The 17009-nt window shown below is 42.2% G+C and overlaps 1 protein-coding gene across 3 annotated transcripts; it reads right to left on the minus strand.

The window, feature by feature from the left end:
• Positions 1-1903: 1903 nt before the first annotated feature.
• On the minus strand, positions 1904-16547 carry LOC115136610 (calcium-binding protein 39). 3 transcript variants are annotated; one of them, XM_029672169.2, is made up of 9 exons: positions 16348-16547; positions 11750-11910; positions 11058-11222; positions 10326-10444; positions 6903-7071; positions 6695-6754; positions 6193-6258; positions 5680-5823; positions 1904-5572 (listed from the first exon to the last, which is right to left on the minus strand). In XM_029672169.2, exons 2-9 carry the CDS (start codon positions 11861-11863, stop codon positions 5384-5386), a joined length of 1026 nt encoding a protein of 341 aa, XP_029528029.1. In that variant the 5' UTR covers positions 11864-11910; positions 16348-16547; the 3' UTR covers positions 1904-5383. The 3 variants fall into 3 exon arrangements, with proteins under 3 accessions (XP_029528029.1, XP_029528028.1, XP_064880375.1); XM_029672168.2 differs by having other exon boundaries at positions 16343-16547; XM_065024303.1 differs by lacking the exon at positions 16348-16547 and having other exon boundaries at positions 11750-16322.
• Between the last annotated feature and the right edge of the window lie 462 nt (positions 16548-17009).

Below are 17009 nucleotides of genomic sequence, written 5' to 3' on the forward strand. Positions count from 1 at the left end.
GGGTTAAATGCAGAAGACACATATAGGATGAAGGCATTCTGTTGTAGAACTGACTAGGTATTCACCCTTTCCCCCTATATCCACAGCCTATTAACCAGGCTGCCCCCTGCACCTCTCTGATTCAGAGGGGTTGGGTTAAATGCAGAAGACACATATAGGATGAAGGCATTCTGTTGTAGAACTGACTAGGTATTCACCCTTTCCCCCTATATCCACAGCCTATTAAGGCTGAACGCATCTCATGTACACATTAGCATGAGCATGTAAAGTCTCACACCTGCGTTGCTTTATATACTTCATGCAAAGTTACCCCACTATGTACCCTAGCAAATGTCTTCCCCAACTAGTCAGTTTTTTCTTTATCAGTTACGGCCATTTGTTGACCCACAACCAAAATTGGAATTCGAGTGGACTTGCTTCTTCCAGTCATCTTTATCAACATAGACCATACATCCCCCAGCTCAGTACCCCTGCCTATTGAATAGCAGAACTGTCTCCATGTTTTTCTCTTGACAGACTTAATGACCCTACATACTAAAGCTCTCTTCTCTGGGAAATCAACTAGATTCTCAGGAGTCATATACCTACGCAAACACTCTGTAAGCCCTATTTCTTTCTCGAATAGCACTCTTCAGTCCACCAAGGAACCAACTTCCTTTTCTCACCCACTTCACTCATTGGTACATATACATTTGCAGCACTCAAAATCAGAGGTCACAAGATTTCTGAACAGGTCTTGTATCCGTGTCTGGACCAACATAAGCAACATTTCATACAGTAGGTCCACTTATTCCAGGAGTAACCCTGTTATCTCCATCATTCTGCCTAATAGTTCCACCAATCTGCCTTGCAGCCTCTGCATAAGAGACATTATGAGTAATTGTATATCTTTGGGCCTCTCCAGCCTCTTTCTGCACCTGGCATCCACCAAATGCTGCAGTGTCCCCTCACACAATTACTACATTTAACCTTGACATTGTTTCTACATTCACCATAATCATGTTCCCCTCCACACTTGGCACATATTTTCTTTCCTTTGCACAGATTCTCATTCTTTGGCATTTAAATCACCTTAATGGGGGTGGGACAAACTCTAACAGTGAAAGACAGGAAGCTCGTCTGTTCTTTCTTAGGTACAACCTTCTCAAACAATAATACTGACAGGCTTTCACTTCTCTGCCCCTTTCTTACTGAACAGCCTTTTGGCTTTAACCACTATAACCCCCTCTACATTTTATATCATATATGGACATAGATAGTGGAACCCCAGAAATGACCCCCCTCAGCCTAGCCGAAGCTCCAGGGACATGACTTGTGATTTTCTTCCCATTGACTTTTCATTTTCAGAATCTTCCCTTGCTGGACATGGTCAGCACAGAATATAAACAGTCTCCCATTACCAAAGAACCGGGCTAATGTTACTTCCCTGATCTCTTAACGGCATTGGCTAATCAAATAGGGTGTAGATGAGACCTTGTGGTCGCATCAAACATAATCACAATTTTCCATTACTTTTGTTTTCCACTACCTTCACGGTCTCAACACTAGAAGTACCACTGCCATCAGCAGCACTTATACCAGGGACATTCTTTTTCACCACAAACCATCCATGACTTTCATCATCCCCACCCGTACCGTCAGAACTATTATCCATGTCGACCACAGTCCAGCACAGCTGTTGCTAAAACTGCCTACCACAATATAGAACGATAGATTCCATTTCACTTCCTTGTTTGAAGTCAAACCTTGCCCATCCAAATTCAAGCAGATTCTGTTCCTAATCCCCACAAGCACCGTTGTCTCAACATATCATAACACGTTGTTTTATTTTACTCTTCCAGACATTTAGCACAAAGACAGATACAGGAAAGGACAATGAGAGACTAATAACACTGACCACAGGTTCAATTTATTCCAAATGTTTTTCCTTTATTCCTGTTGTTTAGATTGTAGAGCCTTTGACACTTCTGAAATGAAAGCACCCATACACAATGTGCTGGGACTGGAGTCAAAGATAGCATGATTATTTGGCTATTCTCAAATGTAAATTATTTATTTGGAAGAAAATTCCAGCACAACATTGTATGTACCATGCAGCCAGTAGAGGAACATGCTATTTAAATATGCATTGAGGAATACTGGTCTTTAGCGTACTGTTCTCTCTTGGTTTGCACAATGAAATGGTTGATCAGTTGTCTATTGGAATACATGGATGAGCGTTCAGTCAAAAGCACTCGGCTCAACATCACTCTGACCATATCCGTCACTGCAATTAAACATGTCTGTTGAGTGTTATATATGCAAGATTTTCATATCATCCAATCAACTCCATCCCTCAAATAAATACTGTGCTTCAAATGGCAGATTTGCTCAGTCAGTGTAAAAGTAAACAATCTCCAAATAACATACACAATGCTCTGGGATTGTACTGGAATTTAAAATAATAAAATCAGAGTGTTGCAACACCCAGACACCACCAGAAAGCGGTGAAGTTAGAGTATAAAAATAAACCAGAGTGGATGAGTGGGGGGGAGAATGTTGCGATTCCCTGAAATCCACACAAACACCCAGAACAGATTCCAGTTGGGAGATGAAGGGTGTGTTCCTCTGCCCAAGCGTTGCTGAAGCCTGCCAGATCTTTAACGCCTGGATAGATATTTTACATATCAGCTAACCCCATCATGTTATAGCAATCTGTCATTTTGATGACATGGCACGCAACCATTGGCTGGCTTGCTCAGCACAAATTTAATGTTTCCGTTAGAACTCTTCCCTTCCACCCCAATGTCCTGGCACCCAGCACATTTTAACTGAGTTACTTAAATACAGACGGAAAAAGAGGATTAAGAAGAGATCTAGGCTAATACCATGACATTCCTCAGCTGTACTAATTATTATTAATGGTTAACAATGTAAGAGCTGGCCCTGGCTGGAAGTCATGTACAAATAAAAACCATTTCAATTCAGTAAAATGAAACGCATAATGTCTGATTTTACGTGTCACGGTTTTAAAAATGTACTTGATTAGAAGTAACAAAAAAAACTGTTGTTTTAAAGTCAAATATATACACACAGTAACCAGTCAAAAGTTAACAGCTATTCATTCAAGGGGTTCTCTTTAGTTTGACTATTTTCTACATTGTAGAATAATAGTGAAGACATCAAAATTATGAAATAACACATGGAATCATGTACCGGTAGTAACCAAAAGTGTTACACAAATTAATATATTATATATTTGAGATTCTTCAAAGTAGCCACCATTGGCCTTGACAGCTTTGCACTCTCAACCAGCTTCATGAGGTCATCACCTGGAATGCACTTCAATTAACAGGTGTTCCTTTAAAAATAATAATATTTTGTTGAATTTCCTTCATGCATTTTAGCCAATCAGTTCTGTTATGACAAGGTAGGGGTGGTATACAGAAGATACAGAACCGTAACCCTGTTTGGTAAAAGACCATGTCCATATCATGGCAAGAACACCTCAAATAAGCAGAGAAATGACAGTCCATCATTCCTTTAAAAATACATTTACGTCAGACAATACGGAGAATTAAAAATAAAAAAAACGTAGAAAGTTTCTTCAAGTGCAGTAGCAAAACCCATCAAGCGCTAATGATGAAACTGTCTCTCACGAGGACCACCACAGGAAAGGAAGACGCAGTTACCTCTGCAGGAGAGGATAAGATCATTAGAGTTCCCAGCCTCAGAAATTGCAGCCCAGATAAATGTGTCAGAGTTCAAGTAACACTGACACATCAACATCAACTGTTCAGAGGGGATGCGTGAATCAGGCCTTCGTGGTTGAATTGCTGCAAAGAAACCACTAAAGGTCACCAATAAGAAAGAGACTTGCTTGGGCCAAGAAACACAAGCAATGGACATTAAACCGGTGGAAATCTGTACATATTAAAGACGTTTGGTTCCAACCGCCATGACTTTGTGAGACGCAGAGTAGGTGAACGGATGATCTCCACATGTGTGGTTCCCACCGTGACTCATGGAGGAGGTGGTGTGAGGGTGCTTTGCTGATGACACTGTCAGTTATTTACTTAGAATTCAAGGCACACTTAATCAGCATGGCTACCACAGCATTCTGCAGTGATACACCTTCCCATCTGGTTCGGGCTTAGGGGGACTATCATTTGTTTTTCAACAGGACAATAACCCAACACACCTCCAGGCTGTGTAAGGGTATTTGACCAAGGAGAGTGATGGAGTGCTGCTTCAGATGACCTGGCCTCCACAATCACCCAACCTCAACCCAATTGAGATGGGTAGGAAGAGTTGGACCACAGAATGAACGAAATGCAGCCAACAAGTGCTCAGCATGTGGGAACTCCTTCAAGACGGTTGGAAAAGCATTCCAGGTGAAGCTGGTTGAGCGAATGCCAAGAGTGTGTAAAGCTGTCAAGGCAAAGGGTGGCTACTTTGAAGAATCTAAAAGTTAAAAAAATGTTGGTTACTGCATGATTCCATGTTATTTCATAATTTGTCTTCACTATTATTCTACAACATAGAAAATAGTACACATTTAAAAAACTTGAATGAGCAGGTGACAATTTTTGACTAGTACTGTTTAGCCATGTGTCAACGTTTCAACAAAATCTACAAAGCAAAAAAAAAAACACTAATGGCATATGTACACGTTCACCCTTTCCCAGAACAAAAAAAGAAACCCAATTCAGGCATGTACCGAAATAATATCTAGCATTTTATCCATACCATCTGCTTTGTACTGTTTCACAACACCAATAGCTGCATGGTTCGGTGAGGCCATTTGAGAGCCCATTTTAAAATGAATCACTGTTGCACACGATGAAGGCATAGATAAGAGTTGTAGCTGGTATGTGCTTTTTGCCATCTGTGGCACAAAGTAGACAGGGCAAGACTGGAAATGTAATCTCTCAGCCAGCGTTTAGCCCCAAGCACAGCCATGTATCTGTCACATTTGAACAAGGCATGCAACCAACACCCCAATGTTCACTTTGCTAGTACCTTGCCATCTCAAGGTTTATGCTGATATTATAGCATGTGTGTGTGCGTCAGAAGTCTGCATAGCGCTCAAATGTAGATTTCATTGTTAATATTTGCTTAAATGACCTTTGTTGTGTTGTTGATGTTACCCTTCCACATGTATTAATGTGCAGCATCTATTATGTTCAGCTCTTCTTTTTAAAGGAAAAAAATAAATCAGAAAACAAAACATCTAATGTCCATTGTGTTGAACAGCAGAATGAGCTGGAGAATTCCTGATGACTTGATGTGGGTGCGTTATTCTTTTCAGTTTCGTTTCCTCAAATGGTGGAAAAACTAGAACAGCAGCAGCTGCTGACAAGTCTGTTATCCAGATGTTGTCTGGACACCTTAAGCCCCTCCCTCAAGCCTCCTGGGGAGCTGGCCTCTTCAGATCTTTGATCTGTTTGACCAGATACGTCTTTTCATCGTTGAACTGTTCGTCCTCCGTCCTGTCGTTCTGGAACTTGGAGAGGAACTCGATGAGTTTGGTCTGGTTCTTCAGAAGAATGTCCAAGATGGGCTGTGTCTTGTTGGGGTTGGCCACAAACACCTACAGGGGAAGGAAGAGGACAAATTATTCTTACAATCCAACTCAACTCAGTCAAATTGCACCGCCTACTATAGCCTTGTGCTAGTCTCTGTTTTTCTTTATTTTACCTTGAAGACGTGGAAGGCCTCAAACTGGATGTTGCGGCTTTTGTCCCGAAGAAGGTTCATCATTAGCTTGAGGTTCTCTGGCTTGCTGATGTATTTCGTCATGATGGTGAAATTGTGTCGATCCAGAAGTAGCTCTCCCAGCAACTAAATTGTTTCAGAGTGACAAAAAACATTAAGTAATAATTGCAATTACAGTCTGGGGGTGGTGAAAAAGTCATGATTTATTTAATACCATGTTTACATAAATAGATTTTAATCATTATAGTTTGGTTTACACAAGGCAAAGCGAAAATACTGCAATGCATTGGCAAAAATAGGAGGAAGTTACCAGGCAGATGAAATCTAAAACCTACTCCATCCACAGGGTGGCGCTACAGCGGTCAGCTTGCTGCTATTTTCAGTAACCAAACATCATGTAAGAGACCACCTCTATATTTAGCCATTAAAAACATACGCATAGAAATACTACATGAGAGATGTTTACTACAACAGGAACAGAACCCATGTTCTTACCTTGAGGGACTGCCTTTTAGTCACATAGTTCTCTGAGTGGAGTAACTTCTCATATTCACTGAAGAACTGGAGGGGAGAAAGAATCATCGGCGTGAGTGTCAAGCCGCTATTTCAGAGTGCATCTGCTTGTTAGAAAACACAAGCCAACTAGTGATCTTCCAGCACTGACAGACAGGGAGCTGTATTCAGAACAGCCACATTGTGTCAAATGCCTGGCTTATATGTTAGGAGAAAACCAGTTCCTGAGTACTATGCTGCCACTTGCAAGTTAATTTCCATATTCCCTGGTATACTTTTCATGGATCTCAGAGATACTCTGAAATAATCAGTCAGACTGGGGTTTAGCATAAATAAACTCAGCTTGTTCTGGCATGACCTCAGACTGTCTTAAAAAGCTGTTAACCGTGCCAGGTTGCTATTCAGCGAAAGGAACATTTGAAGAAACGCGTCATGGAGATGTTTTCTTACCGGGTTACATTTCAAAACAATGTGGAGGACTTACCCTGTCGTAATGCTGCTCCAGGAACTCTGCACTCAGAATCTTGTGTCTCGTTAGCAAGTCCTGGAAGAACACAGGTATTTTAACCAATGAGCTCAAAAATACAGGCCCTCTATCGAAGTCCCAAGAAACTCAGTCCTAGAGGGTCTGAGATACAGTTCTAAGAAGGAAAATTTTAAATTATATATTTTTTTCTTTAAAAAAAACTCACTTTAAAAGTTGCAAATGCGTCTGAAGCGATGTCGAACGTGGACATCTCCACGTATCTGAAAAAGTCGTAGAACTGCTCGGCCCCCAGGGTGATCTTGGCCAGTGGCTCGTGCCTGATACACTCCCTCAGCATGATGCCACAGTTCAGAGCGATCTCTGGAGACTCGTACCTGCCAGGAGGACATTGGAATAGGAAGGAGGAATCCAGTTAATACAATGCAAATAGGGTTGGGCGACGTCAGCCTGTTGTATCGTGATGAAGTACCCATAAAACATTGTGATATGATGATATCGGCCTCCCTTATTGGCCAAACCCACACACAAAAAAAAAATATATATATATATACACACACACACATACACACAGCTCCAAAAAATAAAGGGAACACTTAAACAAAACAATGTAACTCCAGGTCAATCACACTTCTGTGAAATCAAACTGTCCACTAACACTGATTGACAATAAAAGTCACATGCCGTTGTGCAAATGGAATAGACAACAGGTGGAAATTATAGGCAATTAGCAAGACACCCCCAATAAAGGAGTGGTTCTGCAGGTGGTGACCACAGACCACTTCTCAGTTCCTATGCTTCCTGGCTGATGTTTTGGTCACTTGAATGCTGGCGGTGCTTTCACTCTAGTGGTAGCATGAGACGGAGTCTACAACCCACACAAATGGCTCAGGTAGTGCAGCTCATCCAGGATGGTACATCAATGCGAGCTGTGGCAAGAAGGTTTGCTGCGTCTGTCAGCGTAGTGTCCAGAGCATGGAGGCGCAACCAGGAGACAGGCCAGTACATCAGGAGACGTGGAGGAGGCCATAGGAGGGCAACAACCCAGCAGCAGGACTGCTACCTCCGCCTTTGTGCAAGGAGGAGCACTGCCAGAGCCCTGCAAAATGACCTTCAGCAGGCCACAAATGTGCATTTGTCTGCTCAAACGGTCAGAAACAGACTCCCTGAGGGTCGCATGAGGGCCCGACGTACACACAGCCCAACACCGTGCAGGACGCATTTGCCAGAGAACACCAAGATTGGCAAATTCGCCACTGGCGCCCTGTGCTCTTCACAGATGAAAGCAGGTTCACACTGAACACATTTGACAGACGTGACAGAGTCTGGAGACGCCGTGGAGAACGTTCTGCTGCCTGCAACATCCTCTAGCATGACCGGTTTGGCGGTGGGTCAGTCATGGTGTGGGGTGGCATTTCTTTGGGGGGCCGCACAGCCCTCCATGTGCTCGCCAGAGGTAGCCTGACTGCCATTAGGTACCGAGATGAGATCCTCAGACCCCTTGTGAGAACATATGCTGGTGAGGTTGGCCCTGGGTTCCTCCTAATGCAAGACAATGCTAGACCTCATGTGGCTGGAATGTGTCAGCAGTTTCTGCAAGAGGAAGGCATTGATGCTATGGACTGGCCCGCCCGTTCCCCAGACCTGAATCCAATTGAGCACATCTGGGACATCATGTCTCGCTCCATCCACCAACGCCACGTTGCACCACAGACTGTCCAGGAGTTGGCGGATGCTTTAGTCCAGGTCTGGGAGGAGATCCCTCAGGAGACCATCCGCCACCTCATCAGGAGCATGCCCAGGCGTTGTAGGGAGGTCATACAGGCACGTGGAGGCCACACACACTACTGAGCCTCATTTTGACTTGTTTTAAGGACATTACATCAAAGTTGGATCAGCCTGTAGTGTGGTTTTCCACTTTAATTTTGAGTGTGACTCCAAATCCAGACCTCCATGGATTGATAAATTTGATTTCCATTGATAATTTGTGTGTGATTTTATTGTCAGCACATTCAACTATGTAAAGAAAAAAGTATTTAATAAGAATATTTCCTTCATTCAGATCTAGGATGTGTTATTTTAGTGTTCCCTTTATTTTTTTGAGCAGTGTGTGTGTGTATATATATTTAAAAAACTGCTAAAAACGACAGTTGGGATACAACATGAAATCGAATGCAACTGGATGATTTATGATGAAAGAATGTTGAAAGCCTGGTTAGAGGCCAAGAGCAGGCATATCTTTTCTAATATTCCTTTCTGGTGGAAGAGCTTTAGCATGGAGCAGGTGTGTGTGTGTGTCGGAGCAGTGACTGATGAAGAACTGTAGTGAGTGGTTTTAGGACTACATCATGGGCTGGATAGCAGGCTACAGTCTTCATAACAGAATAATAACTGCCTCAAAGTAATAGAAAAATGCATAATATTGTTTGTTCTAACATAAAGCTGTGATTGACAATAGCTAATGCTTAGTCTTAGGCTATAGAGACTTTCCTTCATTTTTGAAAGCCCCAACTTTAGGACACACCATCGTAGGCTAGAATATTTGGGAAATAAGTGAACCTTCATAACATACCCCATACTGACCTAAGAACAGGTTATTGGCCATTTGGCTTTCAATCTCGCTTGGAAGGATTTTCATGGTCCGCATTGATCATTTATTTCTTAATAAGCTTAAACTTGATTAAAACTGGTCATTAGATGTTCTATTGATATGGTTGATTCTCCCTCATTATTGGTCCTCTGGCTAGGTTGTTTCGGCGATAAAAATGAGATTGAACTCCTTTACATTGATTGATTATGAGAAAGCCATGCACAACACAATGAAGCATAGCCTTTAGTCATATTCATATAGCCTATCAATTGGAGAGAGAGAGAACGGAATACAAGCCAAGTTTTAAAACAGCTAAACACAAAATGGTTAAGGAGTGTCCGGTATTTTAAAAAGAATGATCTGCTATGTCTGGCCTACATTCCTCTCTTGCTTTCCATACCACACATTTATTGAAATAGGTTATAGCAAACAGGAATAGGCCAATTACTCAGAATGTCACTTGTGTGCTGCCCTGCGAGAGTTTGTTCTTTACGGCAGGTAGCAGTCAAGTTCAAACAGGCTAAACCAATGTGTCACATCACGATGCTATGGTAATATCAGGCCAACCCTAGACACAAGACTGCACACTACAACCCACGACACTGGGGGGGGGCATAAAACACAAAAACACTGGAATTCAGCACCAAGTAATTATTTCCACACAATACAGAAACACGTTTACAAATGTACACAAAGGTTTGAAATGTTTATGTTTCAGTCAAACATATCTATTTGCAGTCTACAAAGTATTTGTAATTATGTTCCGACCATCCGCTCCAGAACAAAATGATCCCTGATATAGGACACCGTCAATGTCTTCCGGTATTACTATCAATATCTGACGTTTGTCCATTTCTGCAGTATTTATCTTTCCATTTTGATTGATTAAATCTTTCTGTAAAGTGTATTGAGACAATGTGGTAATTCCCTTCAAATAAAACTTCACCGACTTAAAAGGTATCCACTTTTGACCAAACATAAAAGCACCACACCCCAACATTGTAAATAACAGGTTGTAGTGTAGGTTTAGGCGCCACAGACCCTTTGAGCAGCATGAAGAGGATGTTCTGCTGAGTGCAGAGGTACTCCACCGTGGGCGTCCGTGTCCCGATCTGACGTCTCAGAATGTTGTTGAAGATCTGAGCCACATCCTTCTTACCCTGATGGTGAACAGATATGACAGAATGTTGGAAAGGTGTGAAAATCACAAGGGGTCAGATTTCAAGCAGACATGGTTTCTAGCAGTAGTTACTAAACAAAGTTCTCTTATTTTGAACTTTAATACTGAAGTTTTTCTGAATGCAATGTTCTTATACATGTTATGGTGATAAAACAGATTCACCTATTAGCACCATTAGTGAATCGGCACATTTCAAAATAGTATCATTGAGTGGTTTTGCACCCATTATCAAATGCAGCCTCCCCATAGCAGGAATAGCCAAGACAGATGTCTCTTTTGATGGGTGAGAATGACACAGACCAACTGAATGATGTGGAGGTTGAGTGTGTCAAAAAGGAGAGTCACACAACACTGACTCAGGCTGATAAGGTGACTCAGTGAAACACACACGTAAGCAAAGAAAAGTGAAAGCCTGTCCATGTGCCAGTAAAAGAGAACAGTCAGTCTTGTCTTTTTCTGTACATTGACATAAAATGTCTCTCCATCCCAAAGACACACAGCTTTCTAGTCAGCATCTCAAAAGAAATCTCTCATATCCCTGCATCCATCTGAAAGACAGACAAACAGAAAGAAACCGTGTAAAAGTGTCTCACCTCAAAGTCGATGAGCTGCAGGTCAGCTACGAGGGTGCTGAGCAGGCCGCTGTTGTAGAGCTCCTGGGCCAGCTGGGCCACCGCCTCTGTCTGGGGCTCCTTCTCATTAGTGCCATACAGAATCTCCTTCATCGCAACCAGGCTCTTAGACACCTCCTCTGTGGCCTGGACACGCACACAAAAAAAGACAGACAGGAGAAATTAGCTCTTTACATTAGCTAGCTCTCCATCAGTCACCATAGTGTTTCCTATGATCTAGCAAACACCCACCATCCTACATTGTCCTGAAATGATCCCATCATACACTATTTTCAGTCTAGAGATGGCTTGTTATGAAAGGAAGGAAAGGAAACTAAACCCTCAACAGGTTTGAGACCGACGTCTCTAGTCGTTCTCACTCCAACCCTAATCTAGGGCACCTAATTCTAATAATTGGCTGGTTGATAAACTGAATCAGGTTAGTTACAGCTGGGGTTGGCACAGAAACATACAGAAGGGTATGTCTCCAGGAACAGGGTTTTAGAGCCCTGCCTTACACTGTAGTAAATTCAAACTCAGAGGGACAGGTTTAAAATTCCCCACTCCATGGCTTCCATAGAATCTCTGAAGTCTCTAGTCATGTTAGAGTAGTGGGAGAGAGGTTTACCTTGGAGGCACTAGTCAGTACCAGTGTTTGTGTGTTGGTTGTTTACCTTCTCAGCCTTCTTGTCAGAGATGTCGTGTTTCTCCAACACCGTCATGTTGTCCTTCAGGTTCTTGACGATGTCCGCCGGTGACTTGTGGGACTTGCCAAAGGGGAACGGCATGGTGGTGAGTTACCGTGGTCGACCAAGCAGCGAGTGCACAGTCCTACCTATCCACAGAGGAGAGAGAAACGATATCAACAACTGAAGGGGATAATGAAGGAAAGGGATCCGCAGAGAAGGACTAAACCAAACTTTGTGACAGAAGTTGTTCAAACTGCATTGGTACTGACTCAGAGAGCTCAGTGAGGAGGAGCCAATCAGTACAAAGGTACTAATCAGACCTCTCCCATGAAGCAACCCTGGGCCAAGAGTTAACCTGGGGACTATAATACCGGGCAGAGTACAACACACAAGGCAGGCAGCACTTATTACATGACTCACTATTCATCATACCGATACCAAGATACAACATAACCTACTGACTCACAATTCATAAGTCATACTGACACTAAGATTCATATTGCTAAGAAACAGGTTGTAGAGGGGCAGGCTAAACAGATTGATCTGAAGACAGAAACAGCTGAAAGCAAAATGATTCTCACCCTTGCTTGATATCAAGCATTAGAATCATTACTTTAATTGTGTGCGAGGTTGTTGAAAGGGCAGGCTAACTGCAGGAATTTTGTTTACTTTGAAACTATAGATTTTATTGAATGGTTTACTGCCCAGTTGCATCATAAGGGGAGGTGACGCTGAGACATTACTGATTGTAATCATTGACGAACACTGACCAGAGGTAGAATGTCCTCTGCCCTACCCTACTCCAAAGGGGCCTCTACATGACCCCTCATGTTGTTACCGGTACTTCTCCAGCCTCTCCCCACTAGTGTAGTTAACACAAACACACCACTGTTCAGCCATATATCCTTTCTCTCAACTCACACCCCTCCTCAGACAAACTGTAATGTGCTTATAACCTTATCTAGTCAGGGCGTAGAGCAGTGAGAGCCAGGGGAATGCATGAGCCCCTCAGTGGGACGTGTCAGAACTTCTCTCACTGAGCTTTTATCTAGGACGGGGATGGGCAACTGGCAGCCCTGGGATGAATTTCCAAATACAAAATATATAAGAAATAAATAGGGAACTCTGTGAACTTACTGTTGAGAGTTAGAATAGTAGAATAGTAGAATACACAGGGTGCAATTTCTAAATTTGGTTGTGCATCAGCAGTTTCTCTTGCTGTGTCAGTCATTGATAGTCAAGTCAATTTTTAGATTGACAAGTTAGTTTAGTGGCCAGCTATCTAAACTTGTTATCATGCTCAAATTACTGGCTTGGGGGCCCCATTTGATTTTGTTAGTTAGTCTCGCTCATGCATGCCGTTAATGATATCTTTCTATCCACCCTAGGTCAAAATGTTTAGAATTGCCGTAAATTAGCTGTAAAACAGCCACTTTTCCTCTCACACATGGCAAAATGTAGTAGAAGTGCATGAAATTAGTTCTAAAATCACTAAATCTTCTCTCCACCCCGTGGCAAAATGTGTATAATTGCACAGGGGGAGCAGACCCCCGAGCAACTGCGGCCCCTCATGGTTAGTTCAGTTTTTTTATGGCCTCCACCCCCATCAAAATTGCCACATTCCATGACCTACCCATTCACTTTTTGTAATACAGGCTGGATCTACCTACTGATAATAGGGAACTGGGATATGGGTGGGGTTATATATGCTGTATCACAGCTGTTCAAGGTGTCAATGACATCCCTGGTGTTAAATTTGGCTTCCTTGGTCTGGCAGAAGATCAGATAAGGAAGGGTTGAACTCACACCATGAAGGGATGGGTGTGCGGTTTGTATGGAAAGGGTGCAGAAAGGTGACCAACTTAAAATGTCCCCCATTTACAAACAGCCATGACAATACAGGTAGTCCAAAGACAGCTGAAGAAGTCTCAACTCTGTTCTCATATCAAGGCAGAGTTGAGCATTGATAACTGGTCGTGTGATTTTCTAGCAACAACATCGAGTCACCATCAGTCGATACTTGTAAAAATTGTAATTCTTAAAACACCTACCTGTATCTAACTGCGGTCCTTCCGCGGGGTACTGAAATTCATACTTCTAATAAAAACTTGAATACAACCAAATTTCCTCAATTGTGTTGCTTAACTGGAGAAGTAGTGCCCTTGAAATACTAGTTAAACTGAGATCCAATTGGCACAAGCAAATTTGCACTGAGCAACACAAATGAGGAAAGTAGGTGGTTGTAGTCGATAAAAGTATTGATTGATGGGCACTTAATATTGTTGCTAGCAAATCATGCGACCCGTTATCAACTGTGCCTCGATATAAGAGAGTGGGGTTGAGTGTTCCTCAGCTATCAAAAGACAGCAAGGATTCAAATAGCAATGTTGTGTGTACAGTCAAGACCAGTGAAGTTACTCCCAGAATGCAGTGATAAAAAAGTACCTAATTGACATACCTGAGTATTTGGCTTTAAAGATACTTAAGTATGAAAAGTAAATGTAATTGCTAAAATATACTTCAGTAATAAAAGTAAAAATGATTTCAAATTCCTTATATTAAGCAAAAAATATGGCACCATTTTCTTGTTAAAAATAAATAAATAATTATGGATAGTCAGGGGCACGCTCCAACACTCAGGCATAACTTACAAACAAAGCATGTGTGTTTAGTGAGTCCGCCTGATTAGAGGCAGTAGGGATAATCAGGGAAATTATCTTGATAAGTGTGTGAATTTTACCATTTTCCTGTCCTGCTAAGCATTCAAAATGTAACAAGTACTTTTGGGCATCAGGGAAAATGTATGGAGTAAAAAGCTGATATTTCTTCAGAATTGTAGTGAAGTAAAAATTATCAAAAATATAAATAGTAAAGTACAGATACTCCCCAAAACTACTTAAGTACTACTTTCAAGTATTTTTACCCAAGTAGTTTACACCACTGTCAAAATGCAGTGGATACTAACTGAGACCGAGGGTGATGTACCAGCTCGGTCTGTCGGTCAATCTGCTTTGGCAACCTGTTTCCAGATGGGATCATCACCTGACCTGTGAACCCAAAATCTGGCACAGACTCTGACCTGTTTTGGCATGGCATCTACATTTAGAATTAGAACCCAGCACTGGAGGCAAGAATATAACCAACCAGCACTAAAGCAAGACCTAGCCTGGTCACATATGTGATGTGTCACATGTTAACAAATTGAAATCACTGACATCTACCCCGCCCCCGGTTTGAACTCTGGCCAATTCGATATTTATCTCATCACACCTTTAAACTTCATCAGGTGGTCAATACATCTTTCCCTCACAGGCTAAAGTTTGTTAATGTAGGCACCACTTCTCTACTCCAGGGTTTCCACAACCCACCCCAATGGGTACACGTTGTTTTGTCCCCCCAACACTACACAGCCGATTCAAATAGTCAAAGCTTGGCGAGTTGGCTATTTGAATCAACTGTGTAGTGCATGGGAAGAAAAAAAACGTGCACCCAGTGGAGGCCCCAAGATCAAGTTGGGGCAACTCTGCTCTCCTCCAATGTGACCACCTTCAGCATGACGTAGACCAGCAGATATAATATATATATGTGTGTAAGGCTTTTAAGTATTAACTAACTAGATAGTGAATATCTAATTCACAATTGTAGCTCTGCAAATTGCATGGTGCTTTTCCATTATCATTTTGGTACTAGTACATGCAACTCGTGTGAGACCGGTAGCCTGCTATTGGTCCCCAATTTAACTAGTACGGGCTAGCATTGGAAAATATAGTGTCGCTAACTAGTTAGCTAACTACCTATGCAGTTGCGAACTAACTAACTATGCACTACCACAAAACAGTATTGCATCATCCAATCATTGCCATATTAGTTATCATCAGCAAGCGCACAATACAAAAGTGTCTGGTAAAGATGTCAGCCAGCGTCTGCGCACAATATTTCGTGATGGCTAGTTAACGAACTACTAGTTCTAAAATGTTTGATAACTCGGTAGTTACCTTGCTAGTCAGTCAATTATTTGGCTATTTTAGTTTCATTATCAGATTATTTCAATCCGTGTCCATCAATTATCGTGCAAGCCCTCCAGCCTGCCTGTCAACCAACGTTAGCTAATATTGTGGTCTATACGGGAGGCCTAAATATACAACAGGCCTTTAAATATGACTAGCTTGCTAAGACAACGGCAACGCTTTCTGGCTAGTTAACTAGTTAGAAACCTAGTTAACGTTAGTTGGCTAGCGACAACGTTGGCTAACTAGACAACCGTACCAGCTAGCTACTGTACTAACTACTTTTGCTATCCTGCTAGTTTTTTTTGTGTTCAAGGTCTTGCTAACTTCTCGTGTGTAGCAGCTAGCTAGATTAGAATATCTAGCTAGCTAACTTCATACTGATAAATGACTGTAGCCAGGCTAACGTTAGCTAACAAATAACGTTATATGCTTGAAAGCTTTTGACAGACATCTGCTAGCTCGCTAACGTCGTTAGCTAGACAGCTATTTTAACTGCATGGCGTTAGCTAACATTGTCCAATGCAGGCAGACCAGCTAATTGTCATCTAAACGACACATAATATCAAACCTTACAAACTCGATCTTTTCACTCTCCACCGATGTGCTTGAACAGCTAACGGAAATGTAGCTATGTCCCGTTTGATTATAAAGTCCTTTGTTTTCCTTATTTGTTTCCTCCCCTTGTTTTAAATGTTTTATAGCAAGCTAGCTAGGTTTCCTAGTCCTTTTATGTGTACGAGTGGACTGGTTAGCAATGTGGTTGGGCATCGAGGTCTACCGCCCACCGCTGGTAGTATAACGCTATAGCATCGGCACATGGGGCTCGCAAGTGTCCACAGGGAGGCACTCGTAGACCAGGAAAAGAGTGCATTAATGATTCCACCAATGATGTATATAAACATGTGTATATCACAGGAGGGAGGACGGCTCATAATAATGTCTTGAACGGCGCCAATGGAATGGCATCAAGCACATGGAAACCACATATTTGATACCATTCCACCCCAGCCATTATCACAAGCCTGTCTACAATTAAGGTGCCACCAACCTCCTGTGGTGTATACAGTACATACATCATTGGAATCCACACACACCTAAAGAGGGCTAAGGTGAATCCACACACCCTAGACAAAAATAATGTTTGGTGAGCAATTCTGTGTGCATGCTTTTTCTCTTTATTCTTGACTTCCCTGTGAGGCACAACCTTATTAAGGCCCCCCGGGAGACCAATGTGT

Source organism: Oncorhynchus nerka, linkage group LG11, assembly GCF_034236695.1.
Source record: "Oncorhynchus nerka isolate Pitt River linkage group LG11, Oner_Uvic_2.0, whole genome shotgun sequence".
Classification (NCBI taxonomy): domain Eukaryota; kingdom Metazoa; phylum Chordata; class Actinopteri; order Salmoniformes; family Salmonidae; genus Oncorhynchus; species Oncorhynchus nerka.